Source organism: Bubalus kerabau, chromosome 5, assembly GCF_029407905.1.
Source record: "Bubalus kerabau isolate K-KA32 ecotype Philippines breed swamp buffalo chromosome 5, PCC_UOA_SB_1v2, whole genome shotgun sequence".
In the NCBI taxonomy this organism is placed as follows: domain Eukaryota; kingdom Metazoa; phylum Chordata; class Mammalia; order Artiodactyla; family Bovidae; genus Bubalus; species Bubalus kerabau.
Genome location: NC_073628.1, coordinates 43,363,019 through 43,386,569, shown reverse-complemented (window position 1 = coordinate 43,386,569; position 23,551 = coordinate 43,363,019). Strand labels below are relative to the sequence as shown.

The following is a 23,551-nucleotide window of genomic DNA, read 5'->3' as shown; positions in this document are numbered from 1 at the left end:
CTCAGGGATCGCTCAGCGGTAAAGAACCTGCCTGCAATGCAGGAGATGTGAGTTCAACCCCTGGGTGGGGAAGATCCGCTGAAGAAGGAAAGGGCAACCCATTCCAGTATTCTTGCTTGAAAAATCCCATGGACAGAGGAGCCTGGCGGGCTACATGGGGTCACAGAGTTGGACATGATTGAAGCAACTTTGCACACAAAGTTTATTAGAGTTGGTTCACTTGTGAGGTTGTAAGGTTCCCAGCCGGCTCTCACTGCCCTGAGTACTCAGTGGGTTGCATTTTCATAATCACAGGAAGAGAGGGGAGAGGGAGAAGATCTTCTTTGTCTTTCTTGAGTAGACGTCATGTTTCCCTCATCAGTTCCTCCCCCAGCTAGGGCAGGGGAGTTTTCTCGTCCCTGTATGGTCCAGTCAGGACTGTCATACCACTTTGGAAAAATATTTTCAGGTCTCAGGACAATAAGGGTCTTTCATTTTGAAAAGTCACCTTTCCATAAATGATTGTTTTTTGTGTGCACACAGCATGTTTTGAGGGTCATTAACCTGAAGACACCACTGGGCAAATTGTAGGCCTTATTCACTACTACTGTTTTATTGTTTGGGGGGTCATTGTGCAAAGAACATGTCTTAGGGGCCAAAGAGCATGTTTTGGGGGTTACTAATTAACTGAGCTCACTGGGCAGGATGTAGGTCTCATGCCTCCATTGTTTTGTTTGGGGGCCTGTCTCCTGCTTCTGTTGCATAGTTTAACTTACTAAGCAAGTTGTCTTGATTTTATTGTTAAGCAAGCCAATCTGGCTTTGATGCTAAGGGGCTTCTTTTGCTCTGTGAGTGAAGCAAGCCCACAGTGCTTCAGAATTTTCTCATTATTTTCTTGGATGATCATTAGTCTTATTGTGGTTTCTCAAAGCCCCCTAAAGTTTCCTCCCTAAGGGGGTTTCTAAGCTAACTATTTGATTATCCTACTCTATCCCTACCCCATGGGCAGAGGAGCCTGGAGGGTTACAGTCCATGGGTCGCAAAGAGTCGGACACGACTGAGCATCTGAGCACACACATCCCTGCCATTCCCACAGTAAGCATCATTGTCAGGCCCAACAGGCTGCACAAACAGGCGCTTTGTACAGATGTCCTGCCTTTCCTTCCAGGCGGTGGTGGTGACTGACGGGGAACGCATTCTGGGCCTGGGAGACCTGGGCTGCTACGGCATGGGCATCCCCGTGGGCAAGCTGGCCCTGTACACAGCGTGCGGAGGTGTCAACCCGCGGCAGTGCCTCCCTGTGCTGCTGGACGTGGGCACCAACAACGAGGTAATGTGCTGCCCTGGCCGGGAGCGGGAGGGTAGCAGCTGGGCTCGGGTGGGGAGCACCTTTGTGCAGTGATCTGTCTAAGCAGCATCAGGCTGTTCTGCACAACAGGTCAGTAAACCCAAGAGATGGGGTGCTGAGGCAAGGAAGCCACTTTATTTATTTGGAGAGCCATCTGAGAAGATGAGAGACTAATGTCTCAAAATAACCATCTTACAGGGGCTGGATGCCAGGCTCTTTTATAGCTCAGAGATGGGGGAAGTGAGGAAGCAAAGTTAAAAGGCCATTAATCTTGCAAATATCTCCTAGAATGGCAGGCCTCAGGCAGGGGATGTGTTCAATTCTTCCTTCCAGCTGTCCACAGGTGGACAGGGTCCTGAACAAAGGCGCTTTAGTTTAACAGTCAGGCAGAGGGGCAGGATTCTCTGAATCAGGCCATTCTATTTTTTACATTTTTAAAAAATAATAACAAAAGCAAAGGAAAGCAAGTCAAAGAAACAGTTACAACATGGACACAGAATTGGCTTTTCCCTACAAGGGGGCTGTTTCTCTCTGGGGTCCTCTTTGCTAGGACACTTCGCCTACACAGCAGTGACTCAAAGACCTCTCTCCATCCTGGTTGCCCAGTCTGCCCTCCCAGCCCCACTGTTCTCCCCCAGCCTCTTCTGGGTCTTCTTGCTCCCCTCCCTCCTGCCAAGGTGCCCCTGCACAGGCTTTCTGTGCTCCCTTGTTCTGTGACCCCAGGCAGTTTCCATTACCCTGGTGGCCTCTCTCTCTCTCTGATCCATTAACGAAGAAAGCCACTGAGGTGGGAGTGGCTGCTGGTCAGTGTTTTCAGCATTTTAGAGGCGAACTACCTCTGTAAAGAACTTTCCTGCTGGCTCAGTGGTTAAGAATCCGCCTGCCAATGCAGGAGACACAGGTTGGGTCCCCAGGTAGGGAAGATCCCCTGGAGAAGGAAATAGTAACCCACTCCAGTATTCTTGGCTGGGAAATCCCATGGACAGAGGAGCCTGGCAGGCTACAGTCCCTGGGGTCACAAAGAGTCGGACATGACTTAGTGAATAAACAACAGCAAACACCTCTGTAAAAGGATTAAAACTCAAAGCACTGGGACCACATGCTGAAATGCCAGGATCAGGCACATGAGTGTCCTGTAAACCCATGGGGAGAAACTGACCCAAACTGTGGCTGGGAGCCCCTGCAGGCTTCTGGGAAATTTATAGTTTAAGGAGCTCAAACCCCAGCCAGGAGTTTGTCTGCTCTGGGTACCACCACCCTGGGTCACATTCTTCATGCTGTCTGCGATTCACAGCTCTGTGTCTTTGTGTCAGAGAACATGAAAGAACTCCTTCTTAATGACATCCATCTCTGGATTTAAAATCAGTGCATGTCCTTCTGAGAAAAATCCAGAGAAGTATTAAAAATAAAATATTAGTCACACAACCAGTAATAATCATTGTTTGCAATTTGGAATATTTCTTTCCAACCTTACCCCCACCAAATGTAGCTTTTATAAAAGCAAAATTAAATATGTGATGATTTACATGAAATCTCATTTAGCTGATGGTTTGTTATTGAGACTCAGAAACCTGATTTTCCTGAGAAAAGAAACAAAATTAAGTTTATATTGCATATACAATTTTGTTTCCTGCTTTTTTAAAGCTAATGTGTGTCAGGAGTTTTCTCCCAGGTCACTAGCCATTCTTCCACAATGTCATTTACATACCCATTTTTGCAGGTCAGTCTTCCTGTCCCTGATGATTTCCCAAGGATAAACTCCTGCAAGCAGAAATATTGAGGCAAAGAGAGTGGTCATTACTTAGATTCTTGATTCATATTGTCAGAAAAGCTTATACTGTTGGTATCCTGTGTGATCTTTCTCAGGAAAACTTTTTGTAGCTCTTTCCAAGGTCTCCTTCACCTCTGGACACTTCACAACACCCTCATTTCTAAACAAGAATACGCACTGTAGCCCCTAGTGAGATGCTTATTCAGGTTTCATCCCCAGATGCAGTCAAGTGAGGGAGACACAGAGAGACCTGGCTTCAGACTGGGAACCCGTTGGGGTGGGAGGGGCTGGCAGAGGACAAGCCAGCAGCCAAAGTGCTGTCCTGGGAACACGGGCCCTCATCCCCAGCCCTGACAGCCAGGGGAGTCCCTGTATCCCTCTAGACTCCAGCCCTGCCAGTGAAACTGGAGCCTGGGCCAGAAGGTTACCGAGTGTGCTCCCACATCCAAAGCACTTCTCCATATGCCTCCCCACCAGCCTAGGAGCAGGGAGGCTGGGTAGTGGGACACGCTTTATCATTGCTCATCAAGACCAGTCTTTAAGGTCTGCCCCATGCTGTGGTTTCCCCAGCCCAACCAGATGCCTGAATTTTGCTGAAATTGTCCCTCAACCACAAAGAACATGTGTGGAAGCCCTGTAAATGTGGATGAGGAGAGCAAACTTTGTGTTATTATTCCCACCCATCATCTCCTGCTGTGTTCCAACTGGATTTAATCAAGACCTTTCCCTCTCTCTCTCTCTCTCTCTCTCTCTCTCTCCTAAAAGCTGTTTCTAGACAAGAAATGGAATGGCTTGAGGTTGATTCTGAGGCCATTGCATCCCTTGGAAGGGTGTTGGCTGCCTTTAGCAGGTGTCTGACATCCTTTATCATTAAAGGTCCAGTACCCAGCAATGATGTGCTAAAGTTTAGAGTGGGCCTCAACTTGTAACTACCAGGGTCTTTGCCGGTGGCTCAGATGGTAAAGAATCCACCTGCAATGCGGGAGACCTGGATTCAATCTCTGGGCCGGGAAGATCCCCTGAGGAGGGCATGGCAACCCACTCCAGTATTCTTGCCTGGAGAACTCCATGGACAGAGGAGCCTGGCAGGCTGCAGCCCATGGAGTGTCAAAGAGATGGACATGACTGAACAACTGCACTACTTGTAACAAACCCATCAGAAAAGGTGGTGGAAAGTAGGAATAACTATGGCCCTTTCTTAGACCACCCTGTTTAAGCCTGACAGTAACCCTATGGGTGGAGCATCAGTTATTACCCTCTTTTTACAGCTGAGGAAACTGAGGCCCAAAGAGATTAATTTCCCTAAGATCTGCTAGAAACGGCAGAAATCTTGGAGGCAGAGCAGTGAGTGGTCCTGAAGAGAGATCTTAGTTCCCTGCCCAGGAACTGACCCTAGGTAATCTGGATGAAAACCAGGAGTCCTAACCACCAGACCACCAGGGGCTAGAGGCTAGAAGCAAAGTTCCCTGGTTCTTTCCCTCATCTGAAAGCAAGAATGTTTCAAGGAGGCAAAAACCGTCATAACAGGTACAAAGTTTCTTATTAGAGGCAGAGCATAACATGTGGGAGAACACATGGAGAAACAGTTTGTTTATTAATATTTAAGATAGAAGCAAGGCAGAAATACACACCTGGAGACAAAGGGAATAGGCATCCTCTCTAATGAGGTGCCTGCCAGGCTCCTCTGTCCATGGGATTCTCCAGGCAAGAATACTGGAATGGGTCGCCGTGCCCTCCTCCAGGGGATCTTCCCCACCCAGCGACTGACCCCTAATCTCTTGCGGCTCCTGCATTGCAGGTGGATTCTTTTCCACTGAGTCACTGGGGAAGCCCTTTCTAGTGAGGAGGAGTACAGTAAGTCAGAAGATAGGCAGAGATACACCTGGAGAGGAGTGTGGGGATCCTGAAGGAGGCATGCAGTAGAGAGGTGATTTAAATCACTTACATAGGACAGTCCTCTAAGGCCTTTGTTTGCTGCTGCTGCTGCTGCTAAGTCGCATCAGTCGTGTCCAACTCTGTGTGACCCCACAGACGGCAGCTCACCAGGTTCCCCCGTCCCTGGGATTCTCCAGGCAAGAACACTGGAGTAGGTTGCTATTTCCTTCTCCAGTGCATGAAAGTGAAAAGTGAAAGTGAAGTTGCTCAGTCATGCCTGACCCTCAGCGACCCCATGGACTGCAGCCTTCCAGGCTCCTCCGTCCATGGGATTTTCCAGGCACGAGTACTGGAGTGGGGTGCCATTGCCTTCTCCGAAGGCCTTTGTTTACATTTGGCTAATTATTTTGTTTCTTTTTTCACATGGGACTTGTCCTAGGACTCTTCCAAGATATGAGTACAACTTTTTGTTAAGATGGACCCCACCACAGAGGCCTGTGGGGGTATGTCCACACTTATTATGGGCTGGCACCCCCTCCCTTTGTGACCCCCGAGGAGCCTTCCTGTGCACTTGCAGACAGGGAAGTTTTCCTGACCTCAGGAGTGGTCACCCGAGTGGTCGCCTTCCCTCTGCACTTCAGCAGAGCTCAGCTCCTGCCGCTCGCTGTCCCTGGAGTGTCTGGGTGAGAACAAAGCTTCAGTTTCCCTCCACTTGACAAACCCCAGGTGTCCAGCCGAGGGGCCCGTCTACCTCCTCCCTCAGCAGGAGGGGGCCTAACCACCTGTGTCCTCCTCCCCACACAGGTTCCAGTCGCTTTATGAGAAGGCACTTCTTGACTTTTAGAATTTGTGTTCCTAAAGTAACTTTAATGCGTTATTCAGAATTCTAAAGGAAGAAGGAAGCGGCCTGTCTCCCGCTGTGCCACACCTGTGCCCTCATCCCACGTGTCCCTGCGCGTGTACGTGGATGTCCTTGTTGCCAAGTTGTCATCACACCGTGCCCCTAATTTTGTTCTGATTTCTTCAATGAGAATTATGTTGTCAGCACTTTCTCTTTACTTATTTTTTTTTTAAGTTTATGAAGTGTTTAGTAGGTGTCAGGCACTCTGCGAGGCTGCAGGAGATAAATGAGAGCCAGGCGTGGGTGGACCAGTCTCAGCAACCTAATGGATCATTTTAATGGCTCAAGGGGTACAGCTACTCAAAGTGTCTGCTTCCCCCCCAACCCGTGGCTTTTGGCCCCCGCATCACCTCTAACTCCTGGGTGTGGAAGGCAGAGAGCTTCCCCTGGGCCTACTCCCTCCTGTTAGAAAGGACCAGAGGGTTCCCCAGCTGGAGGACAGAGCACACCCTGACCAGGCAACAGCATTTGTGAGAGAGAAAGCGGTTCTCACCCAGTCCAGGGAGGCCTCAGCCGTCAGCCACAGTGCGCCAGGACCTTGTATGATTCGATCTCATTTCATTCTCATGCCGGCTATATATGAGATATCGATCTCCACCTTTCACAGATGAGGACACTGAGACTGAAACGTGCTGGTTTCCTCAGGCTCCACAGCTCTAAGTGTCGGAGCAGAGATTTGAGCCCAGGTTCTCTCTGGCTGCCAGAGTTGCCTTGTCTACCATGGCACACTGCTCCAAGATGTCAAGCATCTGTGTTATAGACTGGGTGATGAAGAGTGGGAAAGGAGGTGTTTCCCACACTCTGGGTCCCACAGACAGTCAGGATCAAACTAAGGCTTAGCAATTCCATTTTCACAGTCCTCCCCCTGCAAGCCGAGGTGAACTCCCTCCAGACTATCTTTAAGGAAGTTACAAAGAGGCCCACCTTGGGGAAACGGAAGACAGTCATCTCTGTCTTTCCAAATGCATTCACCACATGGTGTCCCACCCTAGAGGTCTTTTTGAAAATAATTAGTTTGCAAGATTTTTCCCATCGAAATCAGGGGGCACATCTCTTGCCCAGAGCAAGCCACGGGAGAGGGAGCGTCTGCTTGAGCTACCATCTCTGTGCCAGTTCAGGGAGGATGCTGCAGTGAAGGCTGGTGTCAGAACAACTAGACCAACTGTGTGTGTGTCTCTATTAAAAAAAAAAACTCCTGAGGCAAAAGGAGCTTTAACCAGAGTCAAAGAAAACACCCCTCCAGGTTTCCTGTTGAAGGAAAACATCTGTGTCTACAGCCCTGAAACTCTGAGTCACTTTTACCTGCTGACACCAAGGAGGTTTGGAAAAATAAATAAATGAGGCATGAGCGCATGAGGGAGGGGCATCCCATGATGTTCCAAACACCAGGGAGAGGGAGCCCTGCCCTATTCGGCAGGAAACCTACTCTGGCCCACCCCCCACCCCTAGGCTTCCCTGGTGGCTCAGAAGGTAAAGAATCCACCTGCAATGTGGGAGACCTGGGTTTAATCCCTGGATCAGGAAGATCCCCTGGAAAAGGGAATGGCAATCCACTCCAGTATTCTGGCCTGGAGAATTCCATGGACAGAGGAGCCTGACGGGCTGCAGTCCATGGGGTCACAAAGAATCGGACACAACTGAGCGACTAACACACACACACACACACACACAAGATATTAGCTGTCAGTGCTTCTGGCTCACCCTCCCTCGTTTCACACAGGAAAAGGGGCCCCAGGGCAGAAATGACTTCCCCCAGATTTAAGTGCAAACCCAGCACTTGTCCCACTCTGTGCCAAGGACTCTGTGGGGCAGCTCTGGGCTTGGCTTCTCAGCCCTCACGTTTTCTCCTGCCCACGTCTTGAGCTTTGATGGGGTCTCCTCTCAAGGAGACGCTGAGAGAGTCTCATTGGAATGACTGAAGAGGCGGGTGGAGGAGACGGATCACTGGCAGAGCCTAGTTGTTGGTGCCTTGGGGGCTACTGGTTGCCGAGGCAGCATGGGATCGCCCCCAGAGCCGGAGGGTGAAGGATTCCTTCTCCCTGACAAGACTGTCCTCACTGCAGATAATAATATGGTTCACCCACAGTGCCATCAGGCGCTGGCTGTCTGCATCTGTGACCTAGGCCCGTCCTAGGATCGTTGTCGCTGACCCTTGGGTTGACCAAGCTTCCAGAGAAGTACATGGTGGGCATAGCTGCCACCTGGAGGGAGAAAAGAGCCCTGTGTCCACGCCATGGACCCAATCCCATGACCTCCTCAGAACCCCAGATGTTCTCTGAATAACACCTTTGTGTGCCTGTTGCTGTGCAAGATAAGTATTCCAGACCAAGAGGTTCATCTTCCAATTTAAACCCAGCGCTCGATGACACAGCAGGTGAAGAGGAGCAAGCCGTTTTGTTTTCCATGACATTTAGTCTCCAGGATTTTGCACCTTGAAAAGTCAGAGCCAGCATATATTAAGTTACCCTTAATCATGCATTCCAACATGTGTGTGCTAAGTCGCTTCAGTCGTGTCTGACTCTTTGCAACCCATGAACTGTAGCCCACCAGGCTCCTCTGTCCCTGGGATTCTCCAGGCAAGAATACTGGAGTGGGCATGCCCTCCTACAAGGGATCTTCCCAATCCAGGGATCGAACACGAGTCTCCTGCAGCTCTTGCATAGAAGGCAGATTCTTTACTGCTAAGCCACGAGGAAGCCCGAATTCCAACATACATTAGGCACAGGCAAATACTGTTTGAGTCCACTTATACGAGGTACCCAAAATTGTCAAATTCATTGAGTCAGAAAGTACATTTGGTAGGTGCCAGTGGTCGGGGGCAAGGGTGGTGAGAAGGGAGAATGGGGAGTTAGTGTTTAGTGTGGACAGAGTTTCAGCTCGAGAAGCTAAAAAATTTGGGAGATGGATTATGGTGAGAATTCTACATAATGTACAATTGTGGTACATTAAGTGGTGCTTAGTGCCACTGAACGGTACAGTTAAACATGGTTAAAATAATATGTTTTATATTATGTGACTTTTATCACAATAAAAAAAAACTGAATGCAACACAAAGAAGGAAGAGCTATGAAATTAGGGTTTGGAGAGAGAGATTAAATAGCAAGAATGAATATTACGATAATTATTTTGATACCTGGCTTCAGTTATATCTGAAGTCAATCTACCTCTATACTCTTCAGTTTTGTGATTCAATAAAATACTTTTTTTCCCCTTAAAAAAAAAAGTCAGAGCCAGGCAGACACCCATGGAGGCCACACTCAACTCCCATGGCAGTGAAGAAAGTTCTGGTTCATCTGGTTCATCTACTCTGCTTTGAGTAGAGCCTCTTGGCAACAACCTAGCAGAGAGAACGCAGTGGCTTGGAGCTGAGGACTCTGGTCCATCCTGGGAAGACCGCATGCTCTAGTCATTGCCACCCTGTTGCTTCCACCAGATTCGTTTTGTGAACTTAACCTTTCCGGGCCTCAAAAACTCCTTTGGAGGAAGCCAAACCAAGTGATTTCTAAGACCTGCGTAGTTTTTAATTCAGCATCTCCTTAGCCCAGTCATAAATGGAACTCACATGGTAAATGCTTTTAAATGGCCTGCCACACACAGCACTGTAAACATCACTAGGGAGATGCACGTCAATAGGACCCTTTCCTCAAAGAACTTATGTTGTGCAGTGGAGATCATTGTAAGTCAACTATATTTCAATAAAATATAGAGAGAGATCATTATTATCGCCACTGGACAGAGGTAAAACGAAGCAGGGGCAAGTACCCAGAGTCTCAAGCTCGTTGGGTGACACAGCATGAATGCGAACCCAGGTGCGTCCAATCCCAGAGCCCACTTTATGTCCCTCGGTGGGACACAGGGTGAATTGTTCCATGTGAGACAGTGTGGAAGCTCCACCCTCTGCTGTTCATGAGAAGCTGTCTTCGTTCCTGCCGAAGGACCACCAGCTGACTGGAGATGTGGACACGGCGTTTCCCCAGACCCCACCCCGGCTGTGGCTGCTCCCCAGCCTGGTCGGCAGCACCAGCTGGAGCTTCCAGCCACTCCTGGACTCTCAGGAAGACCAGGGTGGGGGTCAGGAGCCACACCCACGTTCCCTCGTCCCCAAACGGTGGGGTGGAAAGGGCACCATCAGGAGATCCAGTCAAAGCAAGGCTCAGTTTCAGCTTTGCTACTTTCTGGCTGTGTGAGCTTGGGTAATTTATTTAAACCCTTGAACTCTACCTTCCTCATCTGTAAAATAGGCGCGAGAGCATGCAAGACAGAAAGCTCGAACTACTTTTTAGAAAAATGTTTGCATCATATTCCACACATGGTTTCTTTTTAATACGTATTTATTTATTGGCTGTGACAGGTCTTACTTGCTGCCTTCGTGCAGCACGCGGAATCTTTAGCTGTGGCATGCGGGATCTAGTTCCCTGACCAGGAACTGACCCCGGGCTCCCTACACTGGGAGCTCGGAATCTTAGCCACGGGACCACCGAGGAAGTCCCGAATCAAGCTACTTTTGATTCAGAACAAGCGAATTACTCTAAAGTTCTGTACAAGTATGAGAAGCTATATTTTCATGTCATCTCCACATAGAAACTTTCCCCCAATTTTTTGGTGCACTTAGTTTTGAAGTATTTCAGATATAAAACGTTTTATTATAAATAAAATAAGTACTATAAAATATCAAGACTTTTTTCAAAGCTTCCTAGTCACTTTTATAACTCATTAGTAGTACTTCATTAGGGTTAACCCTTCATCTTAAATGCAGATATACTGAGAAGCTTTTGGAAAATTCTAAAATTCTTCAATACCACTGGAGAATTGGACTTGCCCCCAGAAACCACATATGCAGCACCAGGAAAGCCATTCTTGGCTGCCTAATGTACCACTGAATCAATCTGCCTCTTGGAAACATGACAAATTATAACTTACCGTGGACCCTTTCATCTCTGTAAGAACTGAAAAAGTGAGTGTTTTCTGCAAATGCCAAGAGTTATACCATTTTTATCATTCTGTGTGCGCCCTTTCTGTGTTGATGTGTCTCTGACAGATGAAACCAGGATATCTGTGCAATTTTGTTTCCTGCTTTTTCATTTTAAATCATCTCATACACGTCTGTCCAGGTGTCTGCATAGGCTTCGTCCAATTTCTGCGGCTGCCTGGTTGTCCATCTTGTTGTTACATCATCATTGACTTCTTTGGTCCCCTTGGCTGGACGTTTGCTGTCTCTCAGTGGCTTTCAGATGGTCATTTTGTGAAAGTGGCCGGTGAAAGGCTATATGTCCCATTCGCATCATTTGCCCACACATGCACGCACACGCACGCGCACACACACACACATGCACACGCACACACACAACAGCTAGAGCAGAGTCCTAAACAGTCTCAAGGATGTATAACCCAGGAGTGCGGAGAGTGAGAAATGAAGTTTAGGTCCCACGTCTCTCAGATGTAGCCATGTGGTTTCTTGGAGAAAGTGTTAAATCCACCTCAGATATGTGGCCTGAGGATTGGGGGGTGAGGGCATGGGAAGGTAGATATTTCCTCATCTTTTCTGTCCCTTACACTTTTCCACCACCACCTCCTACAGCGCCATCAAGACAATATGGACCTAGACCGGTGTCTGAAAAAGGATGTCAATTCTGGTTGATGTGCCAAAAAACCACTTAAGCAGCTTGGCCCAGAGGTTAGGATAATGGGCTCTGGAGCTGGCAGCCACGAGTTTGAATCCAGATTCCACCACTCACTAGCCCAAGGGCTGGTCGAGTCTCTTAACCTCACTGTGTCTGGCCCTCCTTCTGAAGTACCCGGCACATAGGAGACACTATGAAAGTTAAAGCTGCTGCCATTACTTTACAGCATATGTTATGATTCACAAAGCTTTTTCACATATATCAGTATATTTCATTTCCTCATCACCATCAAGCGGGGCAGATGGTGTATTATTCCCATCTAACTTTACTTTGTCTACAAAGATCTGTCTAGTCAAAGCTGTGGTTTTTCCAGTAGTCATGTATGGATGTGAGAGCTGGACCATAAAGCAAGCTGAGTGCTGAAGAATTGATGCTTTTGAACTGTGGTGTTGGAGAAAACTCTTGAGAGTCCCTTGGACAGCAAGGAGATCCAACGAGTCCATCCTAAAGGAAATCAGTCCTGAATATTCCTTGGAAGGACTGATGCTGAAGCTGAAACTCCAATACTTTGGCCACCTAATGCAAAGAACTGACTCATTGAAAAAGACCCTGATGCTGGGAAAGACTGATGGCAGGAGGAGAAGGGGATGACAGAGGATGAGATGGTTGGATGGCATCACTGAACTCAATGGACATGAGTTTGAGCAAGCTCCAGGAGTTGGTGATGGACAGGGAAGCCTGGCATGCTGCAGTCCATGGGGTCACATAGAGTCAGACACGACTGAGCGACTGAACTGAACAGCTGAAAAGAAGGCTCCCAGAGATCACATGATTTACCTGAGGTCACATAGCTAGTCAGTGCTGGAGCTGAGACTTGACGCCGAGCCCCTTAAGGGCAGGACTCATGACATGCTTGCCTCTGAATCCTGCAGGAGCAGTCCAGATGGAGATTTGAAGATAACACAAAACCTTGGCCCCAAGGAGCTCATATTTAGGGGTATGTGTGCTAAGTCGCTTCAGTTGCATCTGACTCTTTGTGACCCAATGGACTGTAGCCTTCCAGGCTCCTCTGTCCATGGGGATTCTCCAGGCAAGAATACTGGAGTGGGTTGCCATGCCCTCCTCCAGGGGATCTTCCCGACCCAGGGATCGAACTTTTGTCTCTTATGTCTCCTGCATTGGCAGGCAGGTTCTTTACCACTAGCACCACCTGCGAAGCATATATGGGGAAGGAGGACACAAAAACAGATAATTCCCAAAGACCCTAACACATAAAATTGCTTCCTATTTCTTAAACACACCAGGTCACCAGGTACTTTTTCCTGCTTTTACCTCCAGCTCCCAGTCTTTCTTTGTGTTGACTTCTCAGCCTGGAGGGCCCAGCCCGCCTGGCAAAATCTGTCATTTTTTTTTTAAACTTTTTATTTTGTATTGGGATATAGCTGATTAACAACGTTGTGATAGTTTCAGGTAAACAGTAAAGAGACTCAGCCATGCATATACATATATCCCATCCAGGCTGCCACTTGGCATTGGGCAGAGTCCCATATGCTATACAGTAGGTCTTTGTTGGTTATCCATTCTAAATACAGCAGTGTGCACATGTCCATCCCAGACTCCCTAACCACCCCTCCCCCAAGTCCTTTCCCCTTCTCTGCTCATCTTTTAATGCCTGACCATTTACCCCATGTCATCATCCCCACTTGTCCCTGGTGGGAACTACTCCACTCCTTCTCTGCTACCATGGACCGCACTTTGTGCTGAAGGAATGTCTCTCTATCTGTAGTCAAGTTTACTGACTCATCAGCCAACCTGCAGTGGACTGAGCACCTTGAAGGCAGAGACCATCTCTTACCCACAAAGCCTCTGAGAGACCCAAGGGCAGCAGGCCATTAGAGGGTCAGTAGAGGGTCAGGAAATGTGTCGTGCATGGATAAGCCCTCAGCTTCTGTATAGGCATGTGTGTGAGGGGGTACAGGAGAGGCGGGAGGGGCCGTCAGCCAGTACAGACACAGAAGATGGGGCACCTGACACGGGGCTGCTTACGGCGGGCTTCTTTCCTGGATGGAAAATGCTGGCTGTATCAGTCTCTCCTGTGTCCCCAGGGCCTGGCACAGTGCCAGGCACATGATGGGTATTCAGTAAGCGTTCACGGGAAGGACAGGAGGGAGGAAGGGAAGGCTTCCTAATTTGAGTCCAGATCAGTGACTTTGGTTGTACCTCGATCCATACGTTGCCTGGGGCAGTTCCTAACAGGGTCAATTTTTGACCCCTAGGGAGACATTTCAACTCAGTTCAGTTCAGTCACTTCAGTCATGTCTGACTCTTTGCGACCCCATGGACTGCAGCACACTAGGCCTCCTTGTCCATCACCACCTCCTGGAGTTTACTCAAACTCATGTCCATTGAGTCGGTGATGCCATCCAACCATCTCATCCTCTGTCATCCCCTTCACCTCCCACCTTCAATCTTTCCCAGAATCAGGGTCTTTTCAAATGAGTCAACTCTTAACATCAGGTGGCCAGAGTATTGGAGTTTCAGCTTCAATATCAGTCCTTCCAACGAATATTCAGGACTGATTTCCTTTAGGAAATTTCCTTTGGGGAGACATTTGGTGGTGTCTATAGATTTTTCTTATTGTCACAACCTGGGGGTGCTCCTCACTTCAAGTGGGAAGAACCTGGAGACACAGCTATGCTAAGATTTCTACAACATGCAGGTTCACCTTCACATCAAAGAACTGTCCAGGCCGAAGTGTCCATGGTATTACTGCTGAGAAGCCCTGGGATGAACCCAGAGCCACAGCCAGAGGTTGGAAGACTGTATCAGAGAGTCTTGCTAGTTCAAGCATCCTTGGTTCCTAAACTCCAGACCCCCTGCCAAGAGGTCCATGCTGCGTCAGTGGCTTCGCCTCCAGACCCTTCCAGGCAGCACCTGGGGAGCGAGAGTGGGGGACAGGCGCCCCCCAGCCCTCCTCAGCGCCACCTTCCTGCCAACCCAGGACCCTTCACGAGACGGATGCTGTCTGTTGCAGGAGCTGCTCAGGGACCCCCTGTACATCGGCCTGAAGCACCGGCGCGTCCGCGGGCAGGAGTATGATGACCTTCTGGACGAGTTCATGCAGGCTGTAACGGACAAGTAAGTGGGTCAGCCCACCCCTTCTGGAAAAGGACCATTAAGAGATAGGATGACTAAGTCAACACAGGGTTTGGCAGAGACACGTGCTTTTCCAGGTGGTCTGAAAATTCCAACTTGACCCCATGTCCTTGGAAATCTCAAAGGCAAATGGGCTCACTCTCTCAGATAATCTTGGGGAGCTGAGAAGGAAGAGGAGGGGTGACGGCTGAAGGCCCTGTGATTGGGGGGCAGTTAAGTATCTGATGTCCCGGGAGGAAAACCCCCCTGAGCCAGCTGCTCTGGGTTCCTGGCAGAAATAGAGATGTTCTTAGTGTTGGGGGAGAGAAGTGTGTCCTTCTGATGGAATGGCCTGCAAGGCAGCTGGCCTTGTTAGCTGTCATTTTCCAGCTCCAAGGACCAGGTGGTGTTAATGAGCCGCCGCTGGAGGCCACACGGGCGGGCCTGCGAGATTTACAAGGTGTCATCTCTGCACAAGGGTGTACCACACTGGCAGCTCCTGCCCCCCGCCCCAGCCTGCCCCATCTATCTGCCATCATTGCCACCCGCTCCCCCTATGGGGACTGGCATGCTGCTGGGATGGCACGCTGGCTGTTCTGGAAACAGCCTCCGTCTTCCCACACCAAGTCTTACAGGCGTGTCAGTCAAGACAGTCTCAGCAGCTCAGCTGGTCCCCGCACATCTAGAGGTTCCTTCTCACTGAAAACCTCCAGCCCTGCTTGCCACCCCAAGAGTGCCCAGGGAGGGCAGAGCTGGTCTGCACATCCTTGACAAGGGACTTTGTTGTCTGAGTTCAGCGATTGGCTGGAGAGAGAGCTGGTCTGGCCTCTGCAGCCCAGGACATCTCGTCTGGGTGGGCTTTGGGGGTGGACATACCCACCCCACCACTTCCAGGTCTGTGACCTTGGGCACGCTACCAGACTTTAAAGCCTGATTACCTGGATTCTTTATCCAGAGATAAGAAGAAAGCATTTTATTGTTGCTGTGGTTTTTGTCTTTATTTTTTCAATTATTTGCTTATTTTGTTTGGGGCTGTGCTGAGTCTTAGTCGCTGGGCGGGGGCTTTCTCTAATTGCGGCGAGCAGGGGCCACTGTCTTGCAGTGCGCGAACTTCTGACTGCGGTGGGTTCTCGTGATGCCGAGGACCGACTCTAGACACCTGGGCTTCACGCACTGACTTGGTTGCTCTGCGGCATGTGGGATCCTCCTGAGCCAGGGACTGAACCCCCGTGCCCTGCATTGGCAGGTGGATTCTTAACCACTGGACCACCAGAGCAGTCCCTGGTTTCATTTTTGAAGATGAGGGAAAGTAATAGTGAGTTATATGAGGTGGGGATGATTCTATAGAAAAGATGAGATTGATAGCGGAGTGTGGAGTATGGGGGTGGACGGGCCGAGTAAGCCAGGGGATGAGAGTCCAGTGTCCACCTGGGCGCTTCGTCTGAGATGGGAGCACAGAGCCCATCCACACAGAGGGAAGGCTGTGCACCGGGCATAGATGCTGGCAGGTGAGTAGATGTGGGGGAGTCTATGGGAGCTCTCCTGGATAACAGGGTCATTGGCTGAGAGTGAGGATGGGGACCGAGGGGGTGCGGGTTTGAGGCATAGGAGGCAGGACCTGGAATATCCCAACTCAGAGCTAGAGAATGGTTGCTGGGTGGCTTCATGGACCCCCTTCAGGTTACTGGCCATGAATTTAACTTAGGTCATGAGTTTAACTTACCCATGATTTTCTCTAGCCGGTTTCCAGTGTCTGAATACAGGGCAGGAAGACACAGAGAGAAGGATTCAATCAGGGTTGAGATTTTGCCAGGCAAGCGAGAGAAAGAGAAGGGAAGGGCTGGACAGTGTCCTTAAGGGGATGATTGCAATGATGCGTTATGAGGTCTAGGCCAGGGAAGAAGGGACAGATGAGGGTCTGGTGGAGAGGAGGGCTGAGAGAGTGGTATGGCCCATGGACAGTAGGTCCTGGTGAGGCCTGAGAATTACTGAGTTGGGTATACCGGATGGAATAAGCAGGAAAAGGAAGAGATAATCAGAAAGTCAAGGGTTCGAAGCTGGGATTGTGAAGGAAGTATTGCCGTTGAGATGGGCACTGAAACAGCCCATTCAGGGGTCAGCTACATGGCCAGAGGGCTTCCCTGGTGGCTCAGCTGGTTCCTGCAACACAGGAACCTGGGTTCGATCCCTGGGTTGGGAAGATCCCCTGGAGAAGGGAATGGCTACCCACTCCAGTATTCTGGCCTGGAGAACTCCATGGACTCTCTAGTCCATGGGGTCGCAAAGAGTCCGACACGACTGAGCGACTTGCACTTCACATGGGCAGATGCAAATCATCTAGAACAAAAGAGGTGAAGGTCTCGCCTAATTCTCCCCCGTTTAGATCATCCTGAATACCACATTCGGTTCCAGACAAGATACTTAGAAGGTCGTAAATTATCGTAAATGGCCCAACGTGCCTTTGGAAAACAATGACCACAGCAGGCATCACGGTTATTGTTCTCCCATAACCACAACAGGAGCAAAGGCTCGGCCTGGTGGGGAGCAGGGGTAAGGACTGCTGGGTCACAGGGGTATGGAACTCCCTTCAGAAACCTGCAAGGTGTTCCTACAGAGGAGGGACTGGGCTTGTTTCTGTATATTTCTTCTCTTGTTTCACCCGGAGAAGAACCAGTTGACAGAATGTTAAAGGAGGAGGTTTTCAGCTCAGAATAGATCTGAGCTAACCCGCAGTGCATTAGATGCTCTGTGAGAACGATTTCAAGCTGGGGCTCCGTGGCGTCTGGGTGGTGCTGTCATAGAAGGAAGTGAGGCATCAGTTGTCCTCTAAGAAGCCTCCCCACCCCGGTGTCCATTCAGACCTCTGAAGATCCCCATGTGGCCGGCAGGGTAGCAGACGAGAGATCTGAGGGCAGAGATCTGAGGGCTTCGAGAAGTCAAGGAACCTGTCCCAGGTCACACAGCATCTGGCAGGACAGCAAGCTGACCCTGAGTCTGCTGACTCCAAGGCCAGACTGCTTTCTGCAGTTACTTGTGGATGACACACAGGAATGCGTTTGGCTTTGAGAGCATGTTTCTTTGGCTTCCTGTTTCCAGGGCTCCCTCCTTATCTAGTGAAGTCAGTAGTCATTCCGTGATTCCCCACAGAGAAGCCTTGCTATTCGTGTGAGAAGGTTAAATAAACTAGGATGTAAGAGGCTCCTTAAATTATCATTAAAATCAGTTTAAAGTCTCACAGACACACTCCCACAGTCCAGGGGTAAACCCCTGGGCAGGGATGTGCGTCAGCCAAGAGGAATGTGTCCTTAAGTGGAAAAGATGAGCGGTTGACACTTGCTTATTTTAACTTTCTAATAAGCTGAAGCAGATGTTGCTGTGGATGCTGTAGGTGGGGAGTGAGCTGGTCTCCCGGGATTATAGTAGCCCCATGATGGGGTGCCCAGCCTGGGCAGCCAGTGAGTCAGCCCCCCTGAGGCCAGACACTGTGTATTTTAAGAAAGAGCCTTGGGAAACATTGATTCCTGCCTTCAACATCCTCATCTCTTTTCAAAAGTCCTGCAAGTAAAAGCTCCAGCAGCTTGCTTCTACCCACTCATCTTAAGAGTTTTTGGCAGAACAAAAAAAGTTACTGTGGCTGAGCTGCTGCCCTAGGGGGTGGCCACTGGGGGAGACCCACGTGGGCAGAAGGAATCTCCATGTAACCTGCGAACCGCAGCAGTGAGCCACTGTGCGTGTCCAGCTCAGAGCTGACGCACAGCCTGGTGCTCCCATGGCGAAGACCAGTCCTTCCGTGCTCCCCACGCTCTCCCTGCCCTGCGCTGGACCCCGGAGTGATGCACCTGAGTCATGGGCTTTTCCCGATGGTTTCCACTTGAGTTTCTCACTTCTGTTACTCACAGCAGAGTCTATTCTAAGTTTGCCCCTGGAGCGCCAGTTCTGTCTGATGTTTGGCCTGGGCTGAACAGGCGTTTGATGTCTGAAGCAGCAGCTTCAGCCTTTATGCAGGCCGTGAGAGGAAGTCACCCCCATTCTCTAGCTCCCCAAACTCTAAATATAGAGATTTCTAAACTCTTGATAAGAGTGATAACAAAGAAGGGAGATACTGGATTTTTTAAAATGTGACTTTAAAAAAAAGAAAGTCATCTGAGTTTTAGCTCCAGGAAAATGTCTTTTTGAGTCTCTCCATCTTTCTCTCTGGTTTTCTATTTCTCTCTCTCTCTCTCTCTCTCTCACACACACACACACACCATCCCACACCAGAGACCTGAGGTTCATACCATAGTGGGACTAGCACAGAATGACTTCCATCACATTCTACTGGTTAAAGCAAATCACAGGTCCACACCCGATTCCAAGGGGGAAAGGTAACACAAGGGTCTGAACATCAGGAGGCATTCTTCATTGGGAGCCACCAAGGTAACAGATGACCATGCCCCATCCAGCCTGGGAGGGACAAGGAATGGGGCAGCCAGCATTACCAGAGGCTGTGCCCCAGAAATGCAAGAAGGGCAGAGAAGAACAACATCCTTCCACATAGAAACGGGGAGATGCTGGTAGTCAGTTGGTAGTCAGTTATTGAGTACCTTCTGTATATAAGACGCTGTGTCAAGTGTAGTGGGCAGTCCTCAGAGAAATAAACAGTCTGCTCTCAAGGATCTATGAATGCAGAGATATTCTTATCTGCCTCCTGGAGTTCAGACCTTACCTCTAAGCTTTCTCAGCCTCCGAGTCTCTTTAAGAAGAATTCTAGGGTGGGAATATAAATTTTGGAGTTACCAGTTCATAGATGGTATGTAAGGGCAAGGGCTTCCCTGGTGGCTCAGACAGTAAAGGATCAGCCTGCAATGCAGGAGGTCTGGGGTTTGATCCCTGGGTCGGGAAGATCCCCTGGAGAAGTGAATGGCTACCCATTCCAGTATTCTTGCCTGGAGAATCCTATGGACAGAGGATCCTGGTGGGCTGCAGTCCATGGGATCGCCAAGAGTCAGACACGACGGAGCAACTAACACACACACACACACACACACACACACACACACACGAGTGTGCATGTGTAAGGTCAAGGACATGATGGGGTTCACCTAGGAAAAGAGAGTAGAGAGAGCAGAGAGTGTGCCTTACTACTGATTTTGAAACTGTGCCCTGTGAATAAACTGCAAGTTAATCTGCTCAACAAAATTTGGGAGTACACTGTGAAAGTCGCTCAGTCGTGTCCGACTCCTTGCGACCCCATGGATTATACAGTCTCCCGCACTGCAGGCGGATTCTTTACCAGCTGAGCCACCAGGGAAGCCCAGGAGCACACTAGGATATTGCTGGTAGGAACGGCAAGGAGAGTAAAAGGTTTTGTTCCTTGTGCTCGCACTGATTGCTGGGATTCTAAGGCCTCTCTAGGCATCACTGGAAACGGGGCTGTGGCTGATCAGCAGTGTCTGCCCTGAGCAGGGCAGTGAGGCTGGCAGCACGTGTGCCATGCTTTAACCCTCCCAGATCTGCATCGAGCCTGTGGCCTCAGCATCTGTGACTCCATGAACACCCACGTGTGCTGGTCCTTCTGCAACTCTAAAGCCCAGTAGCAACTCAGAGGCCAAAGGATCCTGGAGGCTGAAGACTTCTCATCTCCAGCTGTTCAGGATATTTCAAGAACTACACCAAGCCTGTCTGTTGGACCCGCATGAGATTACAGCTGCTTCTTCTGAGTTACAAATCATGGACTTTGCTCCCATGACACCCTCCACCCCCATGCCCACCCCCTAACCACGCTGGAACAAAGCAGTGGGTCAAACACACGAAGGCATATGAATACTGACCTGTGGTTCCCAAACCTGGCCTGGCATTCGATCCACCCAGAGAGGTATCAATCATACAGACTCCAAGGGCTTCCCTGGTGGTCCAGTGGTTGAGGACCCATCTGCCAACACAAAGGGCCTGGTTTTGATCCCTGGTATGGGAAGATCCCGTTCGCAGTGAAGCAGCTAAGCCCATGGACTCCAACTACTGAGCCTGAGCTCCGGAACCCTCAGGCCACAACCACTGAAGTTCAAGCAGCCCAGAGCGTATGCTCCATAGCAAGAGAAGCTACACCTCAGCCAGAATAGTCCCCCTTGCCACAACTAGAGAAAGCCTGAGTGTAGTAGCAAAGACCCAGTACAGCCCAAAATAAGTATTCATGCATAGATAAATCAGTAACAACAGTTGTGACTCTCTTGTTCGGGGGTTTCTTCTGAAAATCTTCCTGTGGAATACAGAAGGTCACATCACCCTCCCAACAAATTTGTCTACTTTTTTCAGAGTCTGACTTTTCCAACTCGACCCATGAGGGAATGTATTTTTGGCAAAAAGATAAGAGCAGGAGGTACGGATCGCTTACTCCTGGGAACTGAGCTTTATCTGCAGCACTGAGGCGAGAAGCTCTGAGAAAGCTGAGAGCAGCACAAACAAATAACGGAGCTAATCATGCTTTTCCAGGGCGTTTGAATAATGACCGCATGCCCAGAACTCGACTAAGCCCTGTAATGAAATTCTAAAGAAATAAAAGACGTGTACTGTGTCCTCGAGATTCTTACAGGTCTTCCAACGAGACAACATTTTGAACAGGAGGTAATTAGAGAAGAATTAAGTACTCGACTGTTCAGTATTGGCCTTCAGTTCAATAGAAATTCAGAGAAAGGAGCAATCAGGGATGACTGGAGAGAGATGGAAAGTAAACAGAGGCAGGGCCAAATGTGAGTAAGCCACAGGAGAGAGAGTACATTCCACATGGATGATACATCACGAGGAAGGCGAGGACACAGCAAAGGCAAGGACACAGCAAAGACTCTGGAGGACTGGTCCCACAGAGATGGATGTTTATTGGCTCAAAATAAAGTTAAGTAGGTATAGGGGCTTCCCAGATGGTACAGTGGTAAAGAATCCTCCTGCCAATGCAGGAAACACAGGAGACTCAAGGTTCAATCCTTGGGTTGGGAAGATCCCCTGGAGATGGACATGGCAACCCACTCCAGTATTCTCGACTGGGAAATCCCATGGGCAGAGGAGCCTGGCGGCCTACAATCCATGGGGTCACAAAGAGTTGGATACAACTGAGCACTGAGTACCTGAGCACACACACAGGAATAGAGTGGGCTACATGATAGACCTCGGGATCCAGGAAGAGGGTTGTAACTATTAGAGCTCAGAAGTAGAAAGGGCTTAAGTTATCTAACCCAGTGTTTTCTTTAATATCTACGTGTGTGTTTGTTTCTCCGTTTTGGCTACATTGGGTAGTTGCAGCGCACAGGACTTTTCCTTCATTGTGGCACAGGAAGTCTGCTTGTGGCACAGGCTCCAAGGGCATGCAGGCTCAGTGGTTGTGGTGTGCCAGCTTACTTGCTATGCAGCACTTTGGTCCTAGTACCCTAGTACCCAGGGACTGAACCCCTGTCCCCTGCATTGCACAGCAGACTCTTAACCACTGGATCACCAGGGAAGTCCCGATAATTAGGTGATTGTAAACCAAGCTTCCTCAGACTCCAGGCATTTACAGAAATGCCTGGAGGCTGCTAGAAATGAATGCATCCAGGCTGCTAGAAATGAATATTTCCCAGCAACCATACAAGACTAAAACTACTTGAAGAAAAATATCATTGTTTTTCATTGCTTTCTGTATCACAGTTCTGTTCAAGATTTCATTAATTAAAAAATAAAAAACTTCTACTAAAAATATTTGAAAATTATCCATCCTCAGTTGGAACTTGATGCAGAGAGCAGCAGGGAGGCTTGGTAAGTTCTTAAGCAACAGAAGTATTGAAATTGACAAGATGTGGGAGAAGATGAGAACAGAAGCCATGGTAATACCCCAACTCAAATTCTGCCCTTCCCAGGGAAGTCTTCCCTGACCAACCTGGCCAGAAACCCTTGCCCTGTTTGTAATCATAGCATAACTTATGACCACATAATTCATATGTTAATTAATCATGCATCACATGATGATGTCTTTTCTATAATGGTCTAGAGCTTTTCTATAATCTTTTTTGGTCTTTATACCATTAGAGCAGAAATTAGGCAAAGATGTGCCTGGATTCTTGTAGAGAGGTTCAAGTATCAGCCTAGGCCGGACTGATGGACTTTGAAGAACTTTCCTTCCTCAGGTCCTATAACTGTGTATCATCTCTACCAGACTGGTAGTCCCTGGGGGGCACAGTGCATGATTAGACTCATGGTGGATCCGCCATATATGGTGAGCGTGGGAGGTGACTAGTTGGATCTTTGATTGGGGTCAGGTGGTTGGATGGTTGCTTGGTTGGTTGGTTGAGGGGCTGAAAGCCCTCACCAGGCTAGCTGTCAGTCAAAGTGAATAGAAGCTTGTGAACGGGCCACGTCTGAGGAAGCTCAGGCATTTCCCAGCTGGCCCAGTGGTCAAGAATCCGCCTGCCAGTGCAGGAGCCGCAAGAGACACACGTTTGATGCACGGGGCGGGAAGATCTCCTGGAGGAGGAAATGGCAACCCACTCTAGTGTTCTTGCTTGAAAAATTCTGTGGACAGAGGAGCCTGGCAGGCTACAGTCCATGAGGTCACCCAGAGTCGGACACGACCAAGCACTCACACTCAAGGAAGCTTGGAGGAAGGAACAGCAGGACCCATTCTAGCTTGTCTGGCCTCTGAAGAAACAGGACCGTTTCCCAGTCTCAGCCTAGCACGGCTAATTGTTGACAGTCCAGCTCCTACGTTTTCCCACCCGAACAGGAGCTGGATGCTGTGAAATAACAGACTCTCATGCTCGTGAGGACTCTGTCTGCGGTTACAGAGAGAGCTGGAAGGCGGTAGCAAAATGCAAATCAGCATCGAGCTCTCTAGGACCCTATTAGCTTCTATCCTGACCAAGCGGATTAGAGGCCAAAACGTGATGGAGGAAGTTCACTTAACTGGGGAGATGGATTCA

At 49.2% G+C, this 23,551-nt stretch overlaps 1 protein-coding gene, 1 long non-coding RNA gene and 1 other non-coding gene across 6 annotated transcripts in view; 2 read left to right on the top strand and 1 right to left on the bottom strand.

Moving 5' to 3' along the window:
- The window catches only part of LOC129652676 (uncharacterized), a 49,196-nt gene extending 44,125 nt beyond the window's left edge, over positions 1–5,071 (bottom strand). For both annotated transcript variants that reach the window (XR_008714676.1, XR_008714675.1), the window contains exons 1-2: positions 5,044–5,071; positions 3,036–3,088 (exon numbers count right to left, since the gene is read on the bottom strand). This is a non-coding gene — a long non-coding RNA (uncharacterized LOC129652676). The remainder of the gene's footprint in view (positions 1–3,035; positions 3,089–5,043) is intronic.
- ME3 (malic enzyme 3) overlaps positions 1–23,551 on the top strand; it is a 218,055-nt gene that overhangs the window by 155,885 nt on the left and 38,619 nt on the right. For all 3 annotated transcript variants that reach the window (XM_055581563.1, XM_055581562.1, XM_055581564.1), the window contains 2 exons: positions 1,148–1,309; positions 14,530–14,633. In XM_055581563.1, coding sequence (XP_055437538.1) covers positions 1,148–1,309; positions 14,530–14,633 — 266 coding nt within the window. The remainder of the gene's footprint in view (positions 1–1,147; positions 1,310–14,529; positions 14,634–23,551) is intronic.
- LOC129654371 (small nucleolar RNA SNORD30) lies at positions 2,838–2,907 on the top strand. Its single transcript, XR_008715452.1, has one exon. It is a non-coding gene; the product is annotated as a small nucleolar RNA SNORD30 (small nucleolar RNA).